This window comes from Gymnogyps californianus, chromosome 7 (assembly GCF_018139145.2).
Source record: "Gymnogyps californianus isolate 813 chromosome 7, ASM1813914v2, whole genome shotgun sequence".
Taxonomy (NCBI): domain Eukaryota; kingdom Metazoa; phylum Chordata; class Aves; order Accipitriformes; family Cathartidae; genus Gymnogyps; species Gymnogyps californianus.
In genome coordinates, this window is record NC_059477.1 from 13,485,505 (window position 1) to 13,510,828 (window position 25,324).

The 25,324-nt window shown below is 42.2% G+C and overlaps 3 protein-coding genes across 9 annotated transcripts; 1 reads left to right on the forward strand and 2 right to left on the reverse strand.

The window, feature by feature from the left end:
- Positions 1-91: 91 nt before the first annotated feature.
- On the reverse strand, positions 92-10,620 carry CLK1 (CDC like kinase 1). Of its 5 annotated transcripts, none has more exons than XM_050900435.1 (13): positions 10,503-10,620; positions 5,446-5,603; positions 5,051-5,246; positions 3,863-3,953; positions 3,365-3,431; positions 2,311-2,427; positions 2,004-2,170; positions 1,833-1,927; positions 1,617-1,746; positions 1,388-1,470; positions 739-818; positions 415-505; positions 92-320 (listed from the first exon to the last, which is right to left on the reverse strand). In XM_050900435.1, the coding sequence occupies exons 2-13, from the start codon at positions 5,601-5,603 to the stop codon at positions 108-110; spliced, it is 1,488 nt and encodes a 495-aa protein (XP_050756392.1). In that variant the 5' UTR covers positions 10,503-10,620; the 3' UTR covers positions 92-107. The 5 variants fall into 5 exon arrangements, with proteins under 5 accessions (XP_050756392.1, XP_050756389.1, XP_050756391.1 ...); XM_050900432.1 differs by lacking the exon at positions 10,503-10,620 and adding an exon at positions 6,823-6,878; XM_050900434.1 differs by lacking the exon at positions 10,503-10,620 and adding an exon at positions 6,129-6,375.
- A 225-nt stretch (positions 10,621-10,845) lies between these two features.
- Positions 10,846-17,526, reverse strand: PPIL3 (peptidylprolyl isomerase like 3). Of its 3 annotated transcripts, none has more exons than XM_050899814.1 (8): positions 17,415-17,517; positions 16,745-16,808; positions 16,390-16,437; positions 15,119-15,193; positions 14,231-14,324; positions 13,498-13,565; positions 12,919-13,037; positions 10,846-11,242 (listed from the first exon to the last, which is right to left on the reverse strand). In XM_050899814.1, exons 3-8 carry the CDS (start codon positions 16,390-16,392, stop codon positions 11,116-11,118), a joined length of 486 nt encoding a protein of 161 aa, XP_050755771.1. In that variant the 5' UTR covers positions 16,393-16,437; positions 16,745-16,808; positions 17,415-17,517; the 3' UTR covers positions 10,846-11,115. The 3 variants fall into 3 exon arrangements, with proteins under 3 accessions (XP_050755771.1, XP_050755773.1, XP_050755774.1); XM_050899817.1 differs by having other exon boundaries at positions 11,181-11,979; positions 17,415-17,526; XM_050899816.1 differs by lacking the exon at positions 16,745-16,808 and having other exon boundaries at positions 17,415-17,439.
- A 351-nt stretch (positions 17,527-17,877) lies between these two features.
- Positions 17,878-23,318, forward strand: NIF3L1 (NGG1 interacting factor 3 like 1). Its single transcript, XM_050900162.1, has 7 exons — positions 17,878-17,921; positions 18,114-18,557; positions 19,292-19,457; positions 19,894-20,020; positions 20,400-20,538; positions 21,901-21,984; positions 22,941-23,318. Exons 1-7 carry the CDS (start codon positions 17,894-17,896, stop codon positions 23,123-23,125), a joined length of 1,173 nt encoding a protein of 390 aa, XP_050756119.1. The 5' UTR covers positions 17,878-17,893; the 3' UTR covers positions 23,126-23,318.
- The last annotated feature ends 2,006 nt before the right edge of the window (positions 23,319-25,324 follow it).

The window sequence follows — 25,324 nt, forward strand, 5'->3', positions numbered from 1 at the left end:
TCTTTTTCTTAAATAAGTTTTATGCCAGCAGCTGGATTAAACTTCAGTATCCAAAAAGTCATAATACAAAATAGGGCATTTACAAAATAACTGTACACAATAAATATTTAACGTCTTTTATGTTTCTTTGGTGGACTGACATCTCTGTCAGCCTGCTCAGCTATAGGGGACAGCGCCCTTTTTCCCCGTTTCAATGGGAAGAAGAAAGGATGTTTCAGTGCTTCTTCAAGAGTAATGCGCTTGGCTGGGTCATACTCCAACATCTTTTGAATGAGGTCAAAGAGGTTCTCGTGGTCAGAATCGTGGCAGGTCATGAATTCCTTCATGGAGAAAACAATGAAATGTTTTTTTTTTAATCTTGCCATTGCACTTAAAGCTCCTCTCCCCAAAAGCGTTTTCCCTCTGTCATCTTACCTTCAGTGGCTTACAGCGCCTTGAGACGTATCTACCAGCAGAACTGTGTTCATCCCAATCCAGCCGGTCATGACGGAAATACTTGCGTTTCCTTAATCAAACAGACCACAGTTTGTTATTCAAAGATTCTGGTTTGTCCCTTCACTAGAAGTTTATCAATGTGTTTGTTTACAGCTTGGAAACATGCCACAAGAGTGGCCAGCTTGTTAAATAGAGCAAAAGGATGAATCTTGAGTTTATTCAACTTTTTTTTTTAATCTGTTATTAAACCAAATCTGAAAATATTTAAACTATAGCAGTCCAGGTACAGAAAAATGTAATTACCTGGTTTTCTTTATCATGTGATTTGGCAAAGGCCCCAGTATTCGCTCCATCATTGCCAGGTGTTCTTTGCTGTCATGGGTCTGGAGGGAAATTGAGATAGACATTTTTGTTCATTGTTAGAGGAAGTTACCAAGAACCACACGCTAACCTTACTTCATTTCTGACTGTACCCTGCAACCACTACCCAATTTCAGATTAAGGAAAAAAGAGAGGCTGTAGTCATCTGTTTCCTGAACTGGAGTTTCTTTCCCCCTTGACTCTGCCTTATCTTTCTTTGTCCATAAATTTCAAGTTTCAGCAATACTGTCAAGATGACAGAATTGAGGTATTTGAGTAGTATTTGCTGATAGTGACAGATGAAGCTACATCTGTTGTTAGTGTGGCTTGTAAATTACAAATCTTAACAGGGTGATCCTTCATACCAAGCTGCTGCCAAAATGTCTACTGAAAGCAGCTTGTAGAAATCTTCTGCTGAGGAAGCGCCTTTGTGCCTACATCTTCTGTTCTCCTCAACTTGGCATTACAGACAAACGCAGCTTAGTTTCTTGCACAGACCATTCCCCTGAGTCCCCAGCTCTCTGTAGCGTATTTTCACCAAGCTGAGGAGCATTATACATGCTGCATCATTTTGAGGTTCATAGTTACCTACCGGAAATACTGTGAATCCAAGGTAGTATTCTATGAGAATGCATCCTATGCTCCAAACATCACATGGCTGTGACCATCCCAGTGCTGTGAAAAGATTCAGAAGGTTCATGTTTATACCAGACTGCCGACAGTGCAACAGCTCAAGCAAGATACGCAACACTTGTGTAGCACAGTTCAACGGCACACAAAAAATCTTAGGCAGAAGATCAGCCTAACAGACTTCTGCTGACCTAGGATAACTTCAGGAGCTCTGTAATGTCTTGTAGACACCAAAGTGCTGTGATACTCGTCATCATATGTTGCGCTGCCGAAGTCCACAACTTTGATGTCTGGATTTTTTAGTGTGCGTTCATCACATTTCTGAAATGAAACACAGTGGGATGCAAGTGACCAAATCAACTCAGACAAGGGCTGAGGGGGAGGTGGGGAAGAGGACAGCAACCTACCAGTTTGGGGTTATACTCTTCTACGTAGTCAGACGTCACAAATAAAATATTTTCCGGTTTCAGATCTGTATGTGTCAACTTGTTCAAATGCAAAACTGCAAGATAACAAATATAGTTCGCAAATTCCACGAAGAAAATTTAACAACTAAAGCAAAAAGGAAACATACTTACAGTTTACAGACTTGCAGATCTGATATGCCATCTGCCTAATGTGGTCCAGCCTAAATGGCAGAAAGCCATTCTCCTTAATAAAGTCATAGGTGCTGAGCCCCAGTAGCTCAAAAACAATGCAGACATGTCCATGGTACTCAAACCATTCTAACATCTGGACACAGCGACTGCAAAAGCAGGCAAATACATGAATTGCAACAGGAAGTTGTGTAACGCTGAGATACATACATCATATGTTACAGAACACGACATCACAGAAATCAAAACAGACAGCCGAAACAAGGTACAGTCAGGTTTGTATACTTACTATGTACTGCTGGGATCCGATGCATTTAAATGTTCCAGTACTTGTATTTCTGCACGAGCTGCCTCAGAGTACCTATCAACATTTTTTACTATTTTCACAGCTACGTGTCTGTCTCCTCTGAAAAGACAGGTTTTAACAGTGATTAGAACAATGAGTAGTTTTAACTAAGAATATTCAGTAATTATCACCATATACATTGTTTCTAACGGCAACCTTATCAGAAAAGGTATTTTTAAGTACATACTGACTTAATATAACCAAGATTCATCTATGCACAAACACAACTAAAATTCAATCTTTCGATTTTAAAAACATACTCCATACCTTCTATATCAGTATTATTCTTAAAGGTTAAAAGCCCCATTTACCTCCCCCTTTGTATTTATGTATGCTGGGCTAATATTGGAGAAAATTCCACATCTCGCAGCTGAACACGACTGTCGGTCAAAAATGACAAGCCGCCTTCGGTCGCTTAAGTAGTAAAAATGTAACTAACTAACTGAGGCATCAAATGCCTTCTACAGTGACTAGAAAGACAGTCTAGTTTCATACCGTTAACACAGCAAAACTGCCATCAAACACAAAACACATTCTCGATTTATAATGTACTCACTGCTAGAACCCCAATGGCACTGCATCGTCACAGATGAGACTTTAAGGTAAGCTACGTGATGTCGGAGACCTTGCTCATTACACAGACCTGGGGTGGTACAGGCCCCAGGACTGCCCGGTGCGGGGGGCGCAGCTTCACCCCACATTGTCTAGGCCACCTCCCCCCGTCAGCCCTGGACCTCTACCAGGCTGGGGCACGCCTGCAGAAGACGCACCCATCGCCTCATCCGCCAGTCCTGCATGACCCTCGTGTCTAGGTGCTCTTTTCAGCACGATGTACTAATGCCAATTTATGTTTGGGAACTGCGGCAGCCTTAAAGAAATGCACAGAGCAGCATATGAGGAAGTAAAGATAAAACCTGCTACAATCAGAAAGCACTTCAGGAACCACACTGTGACAGTATCAGTAAGAAACATTGCATGTATTTAATTAAAGACTTACGCTTTGTGATCGATGCATTCCACTACTTTTCCAAAAGCACCTTCACCCAAAGTAGCAACAATCTCATCTATAAAGAAAAGAACTCTTAGGCACAGAAGTTGTGAAGTTACTCAGCTATTAAAAAACTAAGCAAACAAACAAAAATAAAAAAAAACAAAAAGACTAAGTACTATCACTGAAGCTATTCTAGGCTGCACTGCTTTAAATTGTAAATATCTGATTTGAGAGTTGTTACTGGACAACTCTCGTCAAAGCACATTTACAGGGATCTCATTCTAGTAGGTTCATTAACTTTGTTTACTATTTTTCGGGGGGAAAAAAAAAGGGAAAAAGAAAAAAGAAATATATTTAAGTTCTACAGAAAAAGAACAACAATCCCCACCCCCAAACAAAAAAAGTCAAGACAGAAAGAAAAGACTTCCAAAGCCCCCTCACATCCTATACTAAAAGAACTTATTCTATCTGAAAAGTTAATAAATTTTGAAAAATATTCTATACATCTTGCACTTAGTACGTCTCCACTCTGACAGATCAGGTGACCCTCCTCATCATCCTCTACACTCCTGGATCTTTTCCTTCGATGACTCTTCTGGAACGGCACCAAGATCGTCCAGCCAATCAATAAACCCGAGTGAATTCAGGTCAGAATACGAAATTCATTCAGCAGGGAGATATTCAGGCATTCAGATACACGCCAGGCCACAAACAGTTGGCAGGAGCAATTTCAAATTCAGTCCCCGGAAATTCACAGGGCACATAGTTTATGTTACAGGAGAAAAACATGGCAAGGAACAGATTTTCAGATGAGATACTCAAAGTGGCAAGGCAACAAAAAATTACAACACAATTGTTTTTCTTTTAAAAGACTGGTGCACTGAATTTTACTTTAGGATCTCAGTGCCCGTATTTTTTTTTTTTAAAGCAAAAGGACTTAATAATTATCTTATATATATATATATATATGTATAAAAGAGGCTTGTGGCCAAATTAAAATACCCATCTTAAGTAATCGAGATTAAATCACTAGTCTGAATATTTGATAAGAATTTACTTTTTTAAAATCATAAATAGCATATACATTTACTTTAGGCTGTCTCAGCTGAAGATCTTAAATTATAAATCCTATCTTCAGCTTTTTAAATATTTAACAAAGATCAGGAAAACTGCCCTGCTAGTAGGCAGACATCATACACATCTTATTCTACAGATTTTTCAGTGATCCTTAAAACATCTCACTAAATTTATTTTTAAAAAAAGTAAAAATCTGACATTATCTCCTTGCTCTTTCAGTGACACTTAGTCAAAAGCAAGTTTAAAAGCTTCTGCTTGGATTTTCGAGTAGGGCTGAAATAAACGCTTGGCATAATAAAAATTTTGAAGGCATGAAAGTGATGCCTGTATTTCAAGTAATCCAATTGATGGTTATTATTCATTAATCCGCTCAAATATATCCAATGAACAAATAGCAAGACTATGTTCTGTGGTATCACAAGCATACCTACAAACTGTACATTTTCATGGAAGGAAATAAAATCCTAGCAAAAAGAATAATCTACTAATATTAGCTAAAAGAATAAACTATTATTGACAGAATCCCCCAAGCCCCCACATTCAATTACTACTAGCCAGATGAGAATCTTATCTTCTTAAAATAAAAAAATCCTAAATTAAGATTGGTCACACCACCTGTGAATGATGATGAGGACAGGTAGTGTGATGTGTCTTGTATTTCCTTTTGTAACTACTCGTCCCACTATGACCTGATGATTTGCTACTGTGATGCCCAGTATCACATCCTTGATTGTACTCGTTTCTGTATTCTTCAACATAGCGTCGTTCATGATGGTCTCTCTCATTTACAGATTTGGTTTCTGAACAGGTACTACAAACAAAGGATCAAATAAACTTAATTAAAATAATTCTAGTACCCCTAATCAAGACAGCTTTTTGTTTTAAGCTGTAAGACATCTCTCTTGAAATATCTCCAACTCAAAACTGAACACGTTATCAGAGGACCTGATGAGAATAATAAAAACTTAAAACACATGCTTGCTGATACCAGAAGTCAAAAAGTTATTTACCTGTCAGGAAGTTTAGAAAGATCATGTTTGCAGTGCCTGTTCTCCTGCGCACCACTTAATGACCTCTTCTTTCTCTTATTAGCACTGTCGCATCTTCTGTGATCCGGACTTTCTTTTTTATCCCAGTCAGGATAATTAGTTCGCCTGGAATGTCGCATCTGTAACAAAGATATTTTGCTCTTTGAATTACATCCCATAGATGAACAATTCATTTTCAAAGCCGTTAATTAACCCTATAATGAAGATTGCGTTTTTCCTCAACTACCCAACTTTCATTTTTTCTCTGCTCTTTCTTCCACGTTGTTTTTTAATTCAAGAGCTTTTTCAAATTAACCATTTTTGACAGGGGAACATAAGCCAATAACCTGCTTCTTACAAAAGATTTTAAAAAGAAGTATCGTGGCTCAGACACTAAATACATACTGCGCACGTTATTTCCGCAAAGCTGCTCAGGCACCCAAAGGCGCATATGCTAGGAAAAAGGCAGGCTTCCGTGTACTTAAAAAGGGCATACAAATATTGCCCAGCGTGCTTTTAAAGACTTCAAGCAACTCGTCATAAACTTTTACCATGCTTCCTTCTACAGATTCCCGGAGGATTCCTAATGCTGAGTCAAAATTACAATAAAACTTAGGTTATCTCCTAGTTACTTAGCTCGAAAAGATAAATAACTCACTACACACGTCTTTTATCTCACTTTCCAATCGTCAATCGATTCCAGCTCACAAGCTGCGCCTCAGGCCGGCACGTCCGCCCTTCGCAGCAACGGCGACGCCACAGAGCGCGACGCGGCCGCTCACGCCGCCCAGACACCGCGGCGGGGCGCGGCGGGGCCGTTTCCCTGCCCGGGGGGGGGACGAGGCGCCCCGCGCCCCCCACGCAGGCCCAACGCGCTACCGCGAAGACGCGGGGCGCTGGGTCGGGCCCGCCCCGGGAGGCAGGGGGTCCGGGGCCCGCCCCGGGCGGCAGGGGGCCCGCGGCCCCCCAAACCCCTGCCGCCGGCAAGAGGCTCCGTTCTCGACCCCGAGTAGGGGCGCGGGGAAGGGCTCCGGCCTCCCCCGCTAAAGCGACCGAAGCCATTTTCCCTCCGCACGGAACAACGCGAGAACATGGCGGCCGCACGGAGGCGGGGGCACAGGGGCACCCCGGCCACCCGACCTGCCCGCTCCGGCGGGGACGAGCCGAGCCACCGGCCGCCCCTCCCCCGCGGCAGGAGACAACCTCCTTCCACCGCCCCACAGCGGCGCCCTTCCCGCCGCCCCGCCTTCCCCTCGGCGGCGGCCCGGCCCAGCGCCTAACGCTGTCCTTCAGCTCTCCCCCGCCGCCCGGCGGCACGGGGCCGCAACGAGCACGCAGCGCCCCTCCCATCGCCCCCACCTCCGCGGCTCGGGAGGGCCGCCGCTCTCCCCGGGAGCCGCCGCTCTCTCCCGCCAGGGTTGAGCTCAACGCCGCCGCAACTGCCGACCCTCACCCCGCAGCCCGCTACAAAATGGCGTTGCCAGGAACTTTCTGGAGTGCGGCGGCGCGTCACAGAGGCACACCCGCGGCGTCACGAGGCGGGCGGGGCCGCCCCGCGACACCCCGCTCCCCCGCCCGCGCCCCGCAGTCCGCGGGGTCTCCCCCTGCCTGTTCCGTGCAGGAACAGGCCACCGGTGCAGCGCGCCCGGCGGTGAGGTGGCCCGGTAAGTCGGCCTGCCTTTCCGAGAGGTTTTAAGGGTAACTGGCCCCTTTCCTCCGGCCACCCTGGGTACCGCCGTCAGCCCTCAGCGGGCTGGGCACTAAGCGGGCACCGCCGTCCCACAGCGCCCGGGCTGCTGGTACCGCTCCCAAGAGCGGTACTGTCCCCTCCCCTCACTGCATCGTAAGAAAGCCCTTTACTCTCCCAGTTCTGCCGCTCTGACTGACACAGGTGCGTTTCACCCGGTCACAACATTTTATGGTAACCCTGTATGCCTCATCAGGTAATTCAGTTAAAGTAGTTTTATGTAAGTAAACCAACTATGCAAAACCTTCAACCATTTTCCTGCCAAGAACTTGGGAAGAGAAGGAACGTGCTACGGGGGAAAAAAACAAAATTTCTAACCCTCATTGAAGAATGACTGCCAGAAGATTGCTTTTTTTTGTGAGACTGAATTGCTAAACCATCATTTTTCGCCCTTGGTGATAAAGCCTGTTATTTGTCTCTGTACTTCCCTAGACAAATTGTTAGAGACTCTCAAAGCATGTACCCAGTCAGCTTTAAATCGACAGGTTTAAAGGACCACATATGACTAACAAAGATAACTTTGTAAATCATTGGCATTAAAAACATTTCCAAATAGTAGAATGCCTTTTTTTTTAATGTCTCCTGATATCTTTTACTAGCTTTTAGTCATGTGTTTGAGTCTAGACAGAACATAAATACCCACTGTAAAACAAACAAACTAAATGCAACTCTTCGAGTAACTATACAGATCACTCTTCTATATCCACAGAATGGAAAAAACCAAACCCAACCCTCCCAGAAAACTCACCCTTGCTTCCTCTGCTGCTCACTACTACTGCACACATGGCAGTTTAAGTCACGGCCACCCCTCTCACCTCCCCGTGCCTTGCTGCAGCCCTTCAGCCACCACCTCTCTCAGAAGGAGCTTTCGAGCCCGTCAGCCATCTATCAGTTGTCACCTCAGCAGAGCTAACCAAGCATTACGCCTGAAATTTGGTTCTCCAAAACCCATAATAAGCAGTCAAACATCTCACGTGCAATCTAGCTTACGTGGAAAAAGAGCATCTAAGGATTAAACAGTCCTGAAACACTACAACAGCTTATACACATCAGTTCCCTAAAACCCAATGATTTTTTTATTGTCGGAAGGACTAAACCTTCTGAAGCACTTCCACCCCTGATAAATGACCCTCCTCACTCTTTGTATTTTTAATTTATTTCCCCAACTGACCCTGTGATCACCATACAGTATGTACATTACACATGCAAGTTTGTCACTGTCCATAGATAACGCACCATTATTTTCCTTTCGTCCATTGCTCTCCAGCTTAGACTAAGTACTGCTCCCAGCATGACATACTTCTAACACCAACTTTACCTATTGTTTTTCTAATGCCAGCAAAGGTCAGAGACAATCTAGAATATACACGATGAGACCCTCCATCACAGTCATAATGCAAGATTGTTGTGTTAATGTACACATTTTTCTTTGCATGGGTAGATTTATTTTGACAGAACTCACCTTGTGGCTGTAGTGTTTGTGGTGAAGGACCAGACTGATGGAAGTAAACAGAGGAGTTCATAAAGCACAAGTCGACAACAAGAACAGTACTGTCTGCAACATTTTTGCTATTTAAAGGACTATACATGTCACAAAAGTCCAAACAGCTGGTGACACAACAGCTGACTGTGTGCAAGAACTAAATTGCACGTATGCTGTACCCAGCAACTGCCCACAAAATCACACACTTCCACAGCTGGGCTACTTCCTACCCTCTGTCTTGCTTTCTCTTCAACAAGTGGATAGGGCCAACTCCACCATTATTTCTCCTGTTGTATTCCAGGTTCTCAGAGAGAACCTGGGAGAGGTTCAGAGCCACAAACAGGAAAACAGACATAACACAATTTTTAAAAGTTTAGGACAGTAATCCTGTCCCATAAGATCACTATCCTTTCAATACACAGCTTTAGATAAAAAAGAAAGGCTCCAAATTTCATGTATCCTCCAGAGAGTAAATTGCTTGGTGTCCCTGTATTTCACACATTCCATGTAAGAGCCTTTTGGGGGGGGGGAAGACCTGAAATTGTTTCCAGTTCAGTGCTAGATGTCAGCATTTAAAATTATTGGTTCCTTTGCACTGTAGGAAAGTTTCCAGTATGTCCTTCCTTCTGCAAGGCAGTAGTGTCAGTGTGGCAGTCAAACGTGCAGTTGCACGCTTCCGTCTACTTGCTATTACCACTGGTTATATGGAAGAGACAGAAAGAGCACAGAGCTAAAATAATTAAATCCTTTACCTTACTGACTGAAGGATTATGGTAAAATGTATTAAGTCTGGAGCAAGGGCTAGGAGCTTCAAGCAACACTCCATACAGAATATAGAAACTTTGTCCCAGAGAGAAGGTACTGATTAACTCGGCTCATTAATGCCTCAGTAATCTGTACCTGGCATATCTTTGCCTTTCTCTTGCAAGTAAGTTCTCTATTTTAAGAGGCAAAGTGTCAAAACGGCAAATACTGGTGTGAAGCAGACTGCAAGTCAGCTGGACCTGGCCCTCCCACGGATTACAAGACACATATATGAGAATGGACTTTGCTAAGTGATGTTGACTAAGTCCAAAGAGGATTGGGGGAAGAAGTCCAGAATGCTGGGAGCTGGATCCAGGAACTGTGGGTACTCTCTCCTGTCCAGGTCTCTCATGCACAGTTGGAACTAGAAATATACCCTCTCACCTCTACATATTATAGAGTCAGAAAGTGAACCTCTGTGCAAGTGAGCTGATTTTTTCCTGCTTCATGAAAACAAACTGATGCCAAAATGCATTTTTTAAATCTACAAGGAAGAGTAGAACATTCTGCTTTTCCCGGTATGCCCAAGGTGGAGAACTGCTTTTTTGATGTGTACAAAATGACTCTCTTTTCACTGCTTAAGTCAGTTTATTTTATGCTTACTAAACTAAGTGACTTGAGCATAGGATCAGCAATATATATATGCACACACACACACGCATATGTATGCATGTATTTTATTTTTCCTCTTGGCCAGTCAATATTCAGATATCTCTGTACCTTCTCGCAGACTTTCTTATTTGAGTCCAACAACATTTGGTCTCAAATAAGACCAAAAAACAGCGCTCTCTTATTTGTTCAACGTCATCTTGGCCACAGTATCTTTTATTATTTTGGGTGTATCAGGATATTCTTGATTAGAAGTCTGACCAGAGTCTTTTTGTCACTACTCTTTGTTGTGTTTACCCCCTACTATTTGTGCAATAAAGTGATGAAAACCAAATTACAGTAAATCCATGGTTACCTAGTTTCGATCAACAGCTACGTAAAGACACAGACACTTACTCTTTCATACCAAAAGCGTTGTGCCAGAGGCAGAAGCGATTGTTTCCCATCTACATTTTGGGGAGGCTGAAGAGGTTACCATTCCAACACAGCAGTACAAGAGCAAGCACTCCTCTAAACACGGTCTTTAATCCTCTAGGAGAGAAAGGTTTCATCTATCTATGACACTGCTCTCACCTAGGGGGAAAAAATCGCATATCTTACTCCATTTTCTAAAAACCAGTAAAGTAAGGAAGGTTAGAATTTACACGAGAAAGTTTCAGAAAACCGGTAGTGTGAAACTGTAGCAAAGGACATTGTGTCAACATAGCATCACTAAGAAAGATAAGGCGGAAAACAAAGATTTGCAAAAAAATATATATTTTTAAAAGTCTTTTCTTATTTTACAAGTATAAAAATCAAAATCCTGGAAGATACTCTGGAAAAACTGGCTTCTAAAGCACAAGACTCCTCTGTGACAACTCCCAAACAATGTCACAACTCCTGAAAATCCTGCATTCAATGAGCAAAGGTATGATCCAGCTCAAGTAACCCTTTTTAATGACACTTTAAACCCCATAATCCAGCAGTCAATCTGACCAGTCTCTAAAGAATGTGTCGAGGCACTCTGTGGCTACAGAGCAAAAGGGTTGGCATGAATTGTAATGTCTTTAACGCGAACATCATTAAGAGGTCGGTAGGTTTTCTCATTCACAGGCAGCTTCTCCAGCTCATCCAGGGTCTCCAAGCCATCAATAACTCTGGAAGAAAAGCAGAAGTGCTAGGAATCTCCTTCTCATAACGATTTAAATTTCACAACTGAGATATCTCAGAGCACTTTACAGTTAAGTATCATAGGGCAAGGACTTTGCAAGCAAATGATACAAATAAGACAGCCAAAACACTACATAGGGCATATAACATATTTTGAAAGGAAATATTAAGCATCCATGACAGATTCTGACAAAAAGTACAAATAATTCCCACTGACCTGACAGTATCATATTTTATACCCATCATAGCTGTATAAAGACCTTGGCTGCACTTCCTGGCAGGCAGGACTGACCAATCATAGTATAGGTTTAAGTAGCAGCAAGGTACTGGCCATACCAAACTTCACTGTGAATTACTGAAATCCTATGGCTGGAAAAATCAATTTCTAAATGTGAGACTGTAATTTCTAACCTTCTGACTGAAAGACAAGATTGGACAGAATCATTAGTAACTGTGTAAATCTAATGGCACAAGTAAGTTTAGGCTTTCAGATTTCCTGTTCAGACTGAAGAAGTGGCAAGAGAGATTGTTCTTACCTTTTACTTTTTTGTTTAAATAACTAGCTCTGGTAAATCTTGGCAGTTTATTCCCCAGTAATGGGCTTGGCAGAAAACACGTTGCGCTGTTCACAGTTCAATTCAGTCACGTTCATCAACTCTTTGAATTTAGGATGCTGGATTGTGGGCCAGCAGGGACTGCATATGCTGTTCTGCTGATTCTGCAACTGGGGCAGGAATATCTTAAACTGCCACAGCAAATCTGGCAAAGTTCATCAGTCAGAGCCTCTACTCTTTTCTAAGAAAGATGTCTAAAAAACCTACTTTCAATCACACTTCTAAACAAACTCAGAAATGAAAGGAATACCTATACTTAGATGCCTATAAACAACACAAGTCGTAGAAAATAGTATTTTCACATTCCAATAGTTTCCTCTGAATATTTAACTCCATTTAATAAAGGCAACTTTTTCTCAGCAGATTCAGTTGTACACTAGAGACTTTTTAACAACAAGCGAAAGAAAAGACATTACCATGATTGTGAGATAGAAAAAGCAGCATCTGAAAGACTCAAAAATTAAACATTTGCTTTAAGAATTATATATTATCAGTAGTGTCTATTAATATAAGAATGTTTTAAAATAATGATGCATCCTAAACAACCTCATCTGATTTTATAAACTGTCAGTTCCATGAGTTTTATCTGACCGACAGGAAGTTCCGCCTAAACAGAAGCATGACCATGTCAGTACCACAGCCATGCCCAGATCCAGTCCCAAATTAGATTCTTGCTTCTCAGTAAACCTTACAACTGCGTATCCAGTTGTTCTGGAGTTTGCTTAAAATCAGGCTGCATCCATTTGGGCATAGATGAAAAGGCAAGCTGGAATAACTGGGCGGGGGGTGATGGTGGAGAAAAAAGCTCCATTCTTGAGGTAATTTTTAATATGCCTATTTCCACTGAATTCCCTACTACTAAGAAAAAGGGAGCAGCATTTTGGAGCAACTAATTCTGGTGACAGTGCAAGAACATACATTTACATATACACATCCAATACTTTAAAGAGTTTTAGAACCAGAAGCTTCTAAATTTGCATTGCACGTGCCCTGAAATATTCAGATCCTTCACACACTATGATAAGGAGGCATGCGGTTGGATCGCTTACTTTCCAAACACAGTGTACTTCATGTCTAGGTGCGGTTGCTTGCCGTAAGTGATGAAGAATTGCGATCCATTGGTATTCGGACCATTGTTTGCCATTGAAACCACCCCACGGACACTGTGCTGAAAGAGGGGGAAAAACCTCAACATGAATACACATCTGTGAAAGCAGGACTTTAACCTGTACAAAGTGCTCTGTGACTTAGTACTCTGCCTCAATACCATTATTAAGAACCAATCTTGGTTGCTAATATATTCTATCGCAGCCCATAATTAGCTCCTCAAAATTGCTCTTACAATGAAAAATTATTTCTTTGCCTTCAGTGCATGAAAAATACTTTGTTACAAATTCTTTCTACTTCTGTTCTCTGTGACGAAAACCCTCAAACCTAACTTGCCAAGTACAGAAATACCTGCTGCTATTTTAATAATAAGTTTTCTATCCCTTTATTGTGGGATTATACTTTGCTTCACAATTACAAAAGAGGTATTTAATATGGTACAACACAATGCTGATCGTTCTCCAACCTGTAAAGAAAATTCATATGAAAACATTAACTGCATATTGAGAACACAGAAATACCTTTAGGTATTCACTGAATTCATCTTCAAACTTCTTGCCCCAGATGCTGTTACCTCCTTTCCCAGTACCTGACAAAGAAGCACTGCAATAGATTACTAGATTTTCAGACTGAAAAATCCAGAAATGATGTACCGTTATAACATTTTACAACAAAGACCCTAGACAGCCTGTAATTCGTTTGAGGCAGGGACTGCGTTCTCATGTCTTTATACTGAGCAGAGACATAACTCTATATAAGGAACACCTATTAAGTAGCAAAACAAAGCACTGACATATCCTAAAATTAAATTCAGTATGAGTACAAACAGGCACACAGTTGAATCAGATTTTCTCCCAAACAGTTGACACTGTCTGGGACATTTTTCCCAAATGCTTTAGAGGCAGTGTAGCCTTTCAGGCAGAAACCAGAGAAACAGTAGCAACTGCTACCTGTTCAACAGCTGGTAAGTGAGCAGAACCATTATATTTAGTGGAAACAGCTGGAAAAACTAAAGTTTGTAGAATGCTTTACTACTGCATGATTATTTAGAACTAGGGTAATGGCTGCTCTTCTGTAAGCTCACCACAGAAAACTAATCTCATCGTAAAAACCTCTACCAACAACACAGTAATTCTTACATTTTATTTTTACTTTATTTACGTTTTGGTTTTAATATTCATACTTAAAATTTCTTTTTATTTCTTTATTTTTATGTATATTTTTCTATAGAGAGACACAGACAGAAGAATTTACCTAATGGATCCCCTGTCTGAACCATGAAGCCCTTTATATTCCGGTGAAATATGCATCCATTGTAGTAGTTACTAGCACAAAGAGCCAGGAAATTCTAAGGAAATGAAACAAACCATATTAACAAACAATTCAGAAATACTATCCTCTTACTAAAATGACAGCATTGGCAAGACCAAGACTAACCCTTTTGCCTCTGCTTTGCATTGTGACCATGTGAATTCCACAGAGTATTGCCACAGAATAGTCATAACAAATTATAGTTAATATGCTCCTTTGACACTGTCACAGATACAAAGGATTTTAAATAAAGCTTACAGCACAAGATTGTCTGACTAGAGGAACAAATAAGAAGCATGAGACGTGCTCAGAAGTATCACTTCCATTCAACATTATTTTGTAAATATAATTTTGTAATCAATAACTTCATGCCTCAGCTTTGTTAGTTAAAAAGTAAATTATTTCAATTTAAGCTTAAGTTTATTGCAGAAAGGAAAACCTGGGGCCTCTGACAAACTGGGAGTGATTCTCACTCTTTTAAATTAAAATCGAATCTGTGCAAGTGTGAACAAACCCAGGGAAATTTGGGAATCCCAGGCCATGTGCCATATTTCCCCTTAAGGGCAAAGAACACTTTGGGAGATGCTGGAACTTGGAGAGAAGTGGCCCTCAGCTAAACCTTATCTGGTGAGAAACAGGCAGCGAAGCTCTAGGCAGTATGACACAGTGCACAAGTTCCACGAGTGGAATGGATGCTGTACCAGCTTAAAATGTTAGTATTCCATTACGTGAAAAGATGAATGGCAAAAGCCACTTCACCTCCTCTACAGTCTTCACTATTTCTACTGCTTTGTTTCAACACTAGGCAATCCTGCCCGTTACTTGACTTACTTCGCAAGTCTTTGGTGTACGCTCACAGAATAGTTCAATTTTAATATCTCCTACGTCAGTATGCAGCGTGACAGCCTGAGTAAGAGACAGAAAATAATAATTAAATCAGCAATGAAATACTAACAGACTCAGTTTTATTTCCCAGTCCCACCAAGAACATAAGCAAGTTCCCATTGCATATTACCATTGTTTCAATATTTGGCCATAGGCAAGGCTACTGTCACAAACCTTCCACATTTCCAGTGAAATCACCAGAAAGCACTTGGTTTCATTTAGTTCCAGGACAAATCAAGTTCGCCATGGTAATGCACACGCTCTGTTTCACGCTGTTACACTCCAGAGATACATTATTCATTTTTGAACTGGACCTACTCAGTCACTTAATTGCAAAGTTGAAGAATCAAGGTTGTATCTATTTCAGATGATACTGTGGTGTGCATACCTCACTGGTTTATAACCAGAGGAACAACTGATGTGTGTTACTTGCCTGCAGCCTTTTGAGTGATAAGGCTAGTTCTGAATGGCACCATATATAATCTGCCTTCACAAACAAGAAAATCTACAAAATTACACACTTTTCTTAAGAATTTATAAATAACCTTCATAAAATTTAAAATGGCAGTTACCCAGCCACCTAAGCAAACATATCTCTATAGGCCCAATATATCACAGTGCTCCCATGGAAATTGCTAAACTATGCAAAAAAACTACTGTGGGGCTATACTGGGGATAAGTGTACAGGAAAACTAATAAAAATCAGCATCATGTTGATACTGGCATACTGTTCCAGAAGTATACAAGTAAAGAAGAGAAGATAGTTGCCTGCAATGTCCATGCAGATGCTATAAAAGGTGTATGTACAGTTTAAGACACACAGTCTTATCTCTGTTTCCTGATCCACTAAACTTTTAAAAGCCTGCAAGTGTAGAAGGTTACATACACTCAAGCAGGGCTATGTGCTTGCAACTTGAATAATTCTTCTGTGGTAAAAGAAACCAAACTAGATTACCAAATATTAGCCAAAGTAGGATTAAAATTTAGGATCTTAGAAGTGAAAGTCTAATTATAATTTAGGCTGATGTAATTTGACCTGTTTTCCTTTTCACAATATCTTGTTAGAAGTCTGAAATGAAAACCTAAACTTTTCATTACAAATTCTTCACAGCAGAGTAAAATGTGTAATCCTTTGAGATGCAGAGCAGCTATTCACTTTCCAAGAGATGACCATTTCAGAAAGAATGAAAATATATAAAAAGTGCTATTGTTCTCACCATGTCTGCTTATTAAAAAGCTGAGGTAGAGTTGTATACAGCAATTTCCTGCAAAGAAAACATATGAAATTTGTTGGTTTTTTCCCACCAATCCCCAATTCTTTTTGATTCTAGAATATTTGTGTGCTTTTACACCACACAGTTTTACAGTGCCATTCAAGTGACTCTGTGGATAAATGTTTTACTTGCATTATGCAACTACGCAGCATATAAAGAACTAGAAAGGAGTAGAACAAAATAGCTTAGAGAAAGGGGGTGGGGGCAAAAAAACACCCTCTCCTAAGATGAAAGCTTTTCCAAAGATTACGGTTTTAAAAGTGACAGAAATTAACAGATAAAAGCCACATGCCAGTACCTAAATAGAAGTGTGATTTGGAGCCACCTTCTGACAGCTGTGAGTGTCTGCAACAGACAGGTACCTGCACCCAAGCACAGGATCAAACTTTTTTTATCTTAGTAATATTTTCAAACAAAGCATTTGGAATGATGATACTAAAATTACGGTTGTGTAGAAATCAACAGTTTTACACGCTAATTTCTTCTCTATACACTGCCCTCCCTGGTTAGCCCGCAGGCTTGGCAAGGCCTCTCACAGAAGCCGGGGAACCCGCCAGCAGCCAGCTCCGGCCCGGCCCCGCTTCATCCCGGGCTGCAGCCTGCCTTGGGCGGCGGGGCGCCCGGACGAGCGACCGGCACCGCGCACGCCCCGGTGAAGCATCCCAAGGGCCGACCGCGCTCACTGCAACCCACTTGCCCTCGGCTCCTGTCTGACCAACGATAGCTTGGGGTACTTCCACCGAAAACCCATGCACACGACGCCAGGACTCCGCTCGCCCGGTGCCCCCATCGCTGCAGGGCGCGGCGCGGCGCGGCCCGGCTCCTCCACCGGCGAGCGACTCTGTCAGGCGGCACCGCCCCGCCCGGGGCGCCCGCCGTCCCCGCTGCACCGCGGCCGCCAGCTCGGCCTTCCCGCGCCGCCCCGGCGCCTTCACCCTCGCCCGGCCACACGGAAACCTCGCACAAACCTGCCGAGGCTGGAGCCAAACCCAGCACCCGCCGCCGGGAAGCACCTCCCCAGCTCCCCTCACACGGGCAGGAAGGGGCTGGGCCGCCCTCGCCGCACCGCGGCGCGGCACGGCACGGCACGGCACGGCACGGCACGGCGCTGCGCAGAGGCCTCCCACCAGCCCTGCTGGCGCGGCGGAAGCGGCGGGGCCGAGCGCAGGCTCCGCCCCGCAGCCGTTGCCCTGCTGCGGCGTGAGGTGAGTGTGGGGTCCCGCCATGGAGGCGGCTAAGCGTCTTCGGGCGCGGCTGCTGCCGGTGCGCCAAGGCCGCCTGTCCCAGTGCCGCTTGCTCCCCCCTCCTCCCTCCCTCCCTCCCTCCCCCCCCCCACCTCCGAGAGGCAAGCGCTTCTCCGGTTGGATTCCGCGGGTCGGTTTTAGTGTGTGAGGATGGATGAAGTTTAAGTTCCGTACGTTTCTTCCACGACTCTACAGGGTCGTTGATGGTGTTTCCCCGTGAGAGCCCCGGAGGTAGGGAGGGTGTGCCCACGGCCGGCGCCCCGTTACAAGGGCGGCGCGCCTCCGGCTGCGGCTCGGGGGAGGCCGGGCCGCGCTCCCCTCTTGTCAGGGCGGCGGCATTCGCAGCCTGAACCCTCGTAACTCTGCTGTTTCAGCCAGTGTATTACCTCGGCTTACTCTTGCCTTTTTTTACGCCCGCTACAGATAGCTGCATGCTGCTGCCTGGCACACAGCTAATTCGCCGGCCTCTCCACTGCATCCGTGCTTTGGGCCACCTGCCCTCACGCTCCCTCATGAATCTCGGGGAGCTTGTTTCTGCCCTGAATGACTTTGCATCCCTCTCTCTGGCTGAAAGCTGGGACAATGTGGGGTTGCTGGTGGAACCAAGTCCTCCCCACACTGTGAACAACCTTTTCCTCACTAATGATCTCACTGAGGAGGTGATGGAAGAGGCAGTGCAGAAGAAGGCAGACCTTATTCTTTCTTACCACCCTCCTATATTCACGCCACTCAAGCGAGTAACGTGGAAGACCTGGAAGGAACGGCTGGTGGTCCGAGCCCTGGAGCACAGAATTGGGATTTACTCTCCACATACGGCGTACGATGCCATACCTCATGGAGTCAATAACTGGCTAACAAAGGGACTCGGTGAGATTCTGTTAAAAACAAACAAACAAAAAGGTTAAAATTATTCATCAGTGTATGTTATTTTATGTGGGGACCTTCCCTCATTTTCCTTTCTTCCAGCTTTTACAGGTATGATTTGAGGACTTTTCTTTTTTCTTTTTTTTCCCCCGATATTATTCTAGTACTTCTAAGTACCCTAAACGTATTTTAGGGAATTTATCTTGGTAAGGAATACCAGATACAAACACTAGAGGACATTTTCAGATGCATGACTCTGCTATTGGATGTGGTCAGAACTGGTGCAGCATATTTATTGTCCATTTTGGTTGCAAAGTTTAGACCGCTGACTTTAAATCACCACCTTTAATTTACAAAGTGCAAAATCTCATTGTTTGCAAAGGACTTAAGGTATCTGAAATTCTTTTATCCTGTATTGTGGCTCATAAATGAAAACAGCTATGTCTTTTCCAGCCTGATTTACAAACCAGAAACTATTTTGGTTTTATACAATTCTTAGGAAAAAACGGATGGCATTAAGAATGACAAGTAATACATATCCATCAAATTCTTTGCACTTAAAATAGACTGTGCCTAATGGAGACACCAGGGCAAGAAGTCCTCAATTCTGGTCAGGGAAAATAGATTCAAGTACAGAATTTGCATCTTTTTGTTGCATCTCTTTAGGATATGTGCTAAATCAGTATTAGGATACTTATCCAGCTTTATAAAACAGCAATCTTGTACTTTTTTCTCAGGTGCCTGTACTTCCATCCCACTGCATCCATCAACTGCGCCAAGCTATCCAGCTGAGGGCACTCACCGGGTAGAATTCTGTGCAGACAACACTGAGCATCTGGACATGGTGCTGTCCAAAATCAAAGACATCCAAGAGATCTCCTGTCTCACAACTCTCCCTGCCAGGTATCTGCTTCACTCTCTAATGTTGTATTATTTCTGGTTTTGAAACAGTAAGTTGCTGGAATTGTATTTTACTGTTCCTCTGTGCATTGCTGCTATTTTTTTCAGCAACCGATCTAGAAACTTAAGGAATAATCACCCCTTTCTGATCAATCTATGTTACACTAAATGGTAACAGCAACTCAGTGTAGCATCATGTAGATGAGAGGTGGTAAAGGAGAGTATTAACAGGAAATTTGATGAGGACATTTGAGTTAAATTCCCATATCTGTTTTCTTCCAAGAGAGTAGACTAGACTAGGCTAGGCTATTACAATGCCTTCTTTTTTCCTTTTTCTGTGGTAGAATAGCCACTGGGATAGAATAGCTTTGTTTTATATTAATATGATGCTGAAATTTTATCTAGTTTCTCAGCAAGCACCAAGCATATCTTTCCTCAGGGTTGAAGGTGAGGAGCAAACACGAGTCAGTTTGAACTGCTCTCAGAAAGCACTGTTGGAGGTGGTGGCATTATTGTCCCAGAACAGCCTTCTTTATCACAAGACCGAGATTCTCGTATTACAAAAGGTAACAAAATCATGTATTACTTCCAGTGAAGTTATTACTTGTGTGAGCTGAGTGCCCTAAACACTGAAATCCAGTAGTCAGTAGCATGACAGGTTTCCTATGCTACCCCGTCAGTGCTCTGAAATACTGACCTGTGGGGATTTGAAGCCACGCACATTTTCCAAAACAATGAAAATAGCTGTGTGGACTGTACGAATTCTTAAATCAGTTCCAATAGCTAGTGTAGTTAATATGTTACACTTGAGAACATCACATACATATTTTTTCGTAAAGTTCAGAGGCATTCCTGAATGCCCAATATACTCATCTTTGTACAGTATGGAAAGCAACGCGAACTTCTGGAGTCAGCTTCCTCATAGTAATTTTAATTTCTTTTCAGCCTCCTCTTCCCCATACTGGAATGGGACGTCTGTGCACACTGAGCGAGCCAGTCTCCTTGTCAGACGTAATTGAGCGTATCAAAAGCCACCTAAAATTACCCCACGTCCGCTTAGCCATGGGAATGGGCAAGACACTAGGTAAACAGGCCTGCAAGTAAGACTGTCCATTAGAACTAGTACTGCAAGAAGATAAGGAGCGTGTGTGAAATACTGCTGCGTTGGATAGGTGTACTTCCAAGTAGTATGAAGCACTGTTAAAGACAAGAAACAGCATTTTAGAATTTACATGATACAATCACACAGAAAGAATCTGATCTGTATTTTTAATTGGAAGTTCTATATTATGCTGGCTGTCACTGTGAAGAAGAGACAGCACAAGTTGAATATGAGACATCTTCCTTCATAATTTGTATAATGACTAAGATTTTTTTCCTCCCAGGATATCAGACACAAATGTGTACCATTTCATTGTACACTCCCTTTTGTGACTGAATGTTAAATTCCAAAGCACCTTAAAATAGTAAGATGCTTTATGGTATCCATGGTAAACATGTAACCATCCATGTTTTGATGAAAGAGAAGTAGTGGCAAAGAAGGTGAACTATCCCAGCTCAAACTGGGTCACTAGTAAAACGTGGAGCAAGCATCCTCTTATCCCAGTTAGCTATCCTCATCTCCAAGGAGCACAGCTATTAGAATTTGAGAGCAAATTTGTTGAGAACTCTTTGTAACTTATGAGACAGAAGTCTTATTAGAAGCCTCTTATACTATCAATTGCACTAAAAAACACCTAAATATTTTGAAGCCTCTCATTATGGTGTGGGATTGTAGTGGTGTGACTCCACTTAAATCTACAGTAATTACATGGCAACATACTGTAAAACCTTAATAGAATTTGAAAACTTGCTGTCGTGCATCCCCTGTCCCTAGTGAATGCAACATATAGAGAGAATTAAATTTCCTGTCACTATCACATATGTAATAGCTTGGAATCAGCAATCATAGCAAACGGCCAAATTCTTCATGGCATGGAGCAGCTCTCAGCTTGCATTGAGATTGGCCTTCTGAGAGCTAAAAATTAGGAACCAGCATATCTCAGAGGCAAAATGCTGGCATCATTAGTTGGAAAACTAATGATGGTGGAACATGAGTGTCCTGGAAAGAGTAGCAGCCTATTAAAGGGTTCAGAAACCTAACTAAGTAACACCTCACTAGGAGAGAACTAGGCAGCAGCCAGCCTCTGTGCTGTAGTTTTCTACAAACTTTCCTACCCCTTGAAGGAAAAAATCTACACATCTATTTGGTACACAGAGAATTTCGCTGTATTATCAGAGATGTTATAGGCCCGTGACTCTTTCAAACTGACAGATGTGTCTCCTCCTCCAACAAATTTACACTGACCCTAAAATGAAGGTAGTAGTTATTGTGAAACAAACAATAGCTGACATGAGGGCTGAACACTGGGAAAGGAGTTTAACTCTGGCACCTTGTATCCTGCAGAATCGCCAGTGAAGAAAGCTGCTCTGTGTGCTGGTTCTGGGAGCAGCGTCCTGAAGGGAACGGAAGCTGACCTCTATCTCACAGGTAAAAGATTATGTTGCTGTTTCGTTATCTTTATAAAAACAGTCACTATAAAGAAAAAAGAAAAAAAAAAAAAAAAAGTTGACTGGCTGTTGAAAGATTTGGCCAGAAAGAATTACCTGTTATAATTGAGAAACAACCGGTAGTTATTGGAATGATAGAAGAATAACATTAAAGTAGAGATAAAGTGGATCAGATGGCTGTGTGGCACAGTGAAGGTTATTTGAATTAAAACAGCTATACATGCATTATTTCAACACAAAATCAGTGTTGATTATCGCAGCCTTCAGTGTGTTTCTCCTTTGGCAAGATACAAGGTATTTCCTCAGTTCCCTACAGAATTCCCTAATGGAAAATGGAATATAATGTAGTCTACAGAATCTTCCAAAGGAACCCCGTAGTTTATCTGACCAAAGGGACATTATCCTTAGTCCATTATCCTCTTTTCCGACAGTGGGACAGCTACTCCCTACAGCTTGCCAACAATGTGAAGGCTGCCTGAGCAAGTTCTTTGTCAAGGCATGTCCCATCTCCCCCTTATATACAGCCCCGCAGAGCTGACCTTCAAACTTCTTCACAAGGCTTCGCAATTGCTGTCCTCCATCACAGCAACCCACATGACATCCAGACAGTCCACTTCCAAACCGCTCTGCGCACTCTTATTTCCTGCCCAAAGTGACAGAATCTACCACTAGTCAAAGAGGGCAAGGAATTTGTGTGGTTTTGTCTCAGTTGTATACGGGGGATACCGGCTGAAAGTCCTTCAAGGGACACTAGAGTAGGAGCATTCCATGTTCTTATACTGAGCAGATGGTGTTGCGTTCCCCCTTATGGGCTATATCCCCTGTTATGTCTTCCCAGCTTCTAGGGAAAGAAGCTTTGCAACCAGCTTGCAAAGAACTGGTTACCTAAAGTGTACTGTTAGTGATCTACATGGTATTTCTTTCTCAAAATGGCAGGAGAGATGTCCCACCATGACGTTCTGGATGCAGTTGCCAATGGGATAAGTGTTATTCTGTGTGAGCACAGTAACACTGAGCGAGGCTTCTTGTCAGAGCTGCGTGACATGCTAGCTATCCACCTACAGAACAAAATCAACATAATCGTGTCCGAGAAAGATAGAGATCCCCTCCAGGTGGCATAGGAAAAAAAAAAATAGGAGTGAGAGAATTCAGTCAAGAGTTTCATGGTATCTTGCACAGACCTATCCAACTGCAAGCTTAATGAAGATGCTCTGAATCGGTTCAGTACAGAATGATTGTATTATATGTTCCCTCAAAGTTTGGGATATATTTTGTCATCTGTCAGATAAATAAATGCTTGTTTTGGGCTACAGAAGGCTGATTTACTCAATTACTGGTCGGCACTTGAATAGATTTACTGTTACTGTGTACTCTTATTAGATATATTTGATAACCATGATACTCAAGGATTGGTTTGGGTAAAATATAAAAACCTGACTTACTTATCTCCAGTTTTAAGCTTACACTGCAGTTCTATCCTACTGCAGTCATGTCGAATCATGTCAGTACAAGTCACTGATATTTTAGCTAATAAATCTCCTGATAATAGTTAATGAAAGGGTGTGGATCACCCATTTGCATTAAGAGTTATGCAAATATAGAACACAATTCAGATATTTGGTACTAGTATTCAATTGCACAATCTACCATTAATGCAGCTTTAAGGCTTTTTAATAGAGGGACTCTCAATTAAAAAAGCTTTGGAAGGTTAAAACTCAATTCCTTAAAAAAGCTGTAAATGAATTCAATGTGCCTTTGTTACTTTCTTTTAAAAACAGTTTCTATAACTATGGCTCTTAATTACAGGATTACTGAAACTGAACAAGTAGCATTTTCACCACTGATAATGCTTGGTTTTTATTTTTTAAGTTAGGTTTTTTGTTGTGTTTTTAAAAGAAAAAAAATCACCCAGTTGCATGCTTTACCATCTCTGGATTATGTGCACACCAGAAGAATATTTAAGCAAAAAAATATTTCCATTGCAAATTTATAAAGAACTTGGCACTATCCTTTTAAGTTTAATAAAACTGGCTCATCAAGCAATGTCTTTACCGCATAATTGCGTATGTCTTGTTCCACTTAAATGTAAGTAAGTGGAAGGAGATGACTCCAGTATTATCTGAAACTACTGAGGCTATATAAAGGCCATCATTCTTATCAATACCATGAAAACCTCTCAGTAAGCTGAGGAACAGGAAGTGGGAAGAAATTTCTTCTTTCCCAAGTAAAGGACAAGACTGTAGAAGTGATCCCTCCAAATCCAACAGTTCTGTATTGCTACAGAAGACATTAAAATGCTACTACCTTAGTACATACAGAATTCAAAACACAGAAAATTAATGCATAGATGGGGTAATTGTCCAGAAACAGCATGAAATCAGGATAAAATACGTTTAACCCAAAACCCACAGGAATTAATTCACAGTAATTTTCTTTAGTTTGCACGCTTGCATTACAGAATCAGCAGCAGCGAAAAACCTGATTCAAACTTAACCTTCTCTTAGCAGGTGTGTGGAATCTCCTGCGGCCCTCGTCTTGGACTGTAGGGGCATCTGGTAGTCTACCAAAACTGTTAGCAGATAACTCTGAACTCAGGATGATTATAGCACTTCGTTAAAATAAATTTCACATCTAGAAAACCAGATATAATTGCACTGAAAATGCACCACGGTATCACTATCTGTAAACACATTAGGTGGTGTCTTCCATATGTACTCAGAATGTAAATTGCATCTTGAGTTTCATAGGAACTGTGGAGAGAGTCAAAGGACTGCAAAATAGGATGTGGTTGCTGGTTAGCTACAATACTTTAAGTTCTTCTGAGAACACCTCTCTTCAAGTGGCAGAGGTTTTGTTCTTGAACTCTACACCTAACTTACTTACAGAACTTGGGTAAGACACAATGCCTTGTTCCCGGTTTTAGTGATTCGGACGGTAGCCTAAGTAGTGATAGGGAGGATCTGATGCATTTTGCAAAGTTTTGGAATTGCAGCCTGTAAAATGCAGATGCAAGTGCCACCAAAAGAGAATGTTAGTTGGAAAATGTTCTGGGGGAGGAAGCTGGAGAGTACTACTGGCATGTACCAGTTTTCCCCATCAGACTCTCCAGCAAAGCTAATTAGGTCCTATATTTGAAGAATCAAATTGTCAGTGGGATAAGTAGATACCTTGTGTTTTCAATACAAACAAAAGTCAGGCTGTAAACCTCTGTCTGTTGCTTCTGTCAGTGAGGGGTAGACCAGGTAACAATATTATTCCATGTGATGTTTTGGTTCTCTGCAAAAGCTATATACTGGTATTAAAAGGCAGGCAAACTATTT

Excerpts from the sequence above, each read along its gene's own strand:
- PPIL3 (XM_050899814.1), bottom strand. Across the intron at positions 13,566-14,230 it reads TCAGACAGGGGATCCATTAG|GTACTGGGAAAGGAGGTAAC; the intron begins GTAAATTCTTCT and ends CTTCTTTGTCAG. Across the intron at positions 11,243-12,918 it reads AAGTACACTGTGTTTGGAAA|AGTTATTGATGGCTTGGAGA; the intron begins GTAAGCGATCCA and ends CTTTTCTTCCAG.
- NIF3L1 (XM_050900162.1), top strand. The coding sequence starts at position 17,894 with ATGGTGTTTCCCCGTGAGAGCCCCGGAG. Across the intron at positions 17,922-18,113 it reads TCCCCGTGAGAGCCCCGGAG|ATAGCTGCATGCTGCTGCCT; the intron begins GTAGGGAGGGTG and ends CGCCCGCTACAG. Across the intron at positions 20,021-20,399 it reads AGATTCTCGTATTACAAAAG|CCTCCTCTTCCCCATACTGG; the intron begins GTAACAAAATCA and ends ATTTCTTTTCAG.
- CLK1 (XM_050900435.1), bottom strand. The coding sequence starts at position 5,603 with ATGCGACATTCCAGGCGAACTAATTATCCTGACTGGGATAAAAAAGAA. Across the intron at positions 3,954-5,050 it reads GTCCTCATCATCATTCACAG|AAGAGTCATCGAAGGAAAAG; the intron begins GTGGTGTGACCA and ends GTGCCGTTCCAG. Across the intron at positions 506-738 it reads CACATGATAAAGAAAACCAG|GAAACGCAAGTATTTCCGTC; the intron begins GTAATTACATTT and ends TGTTTGATTAAG.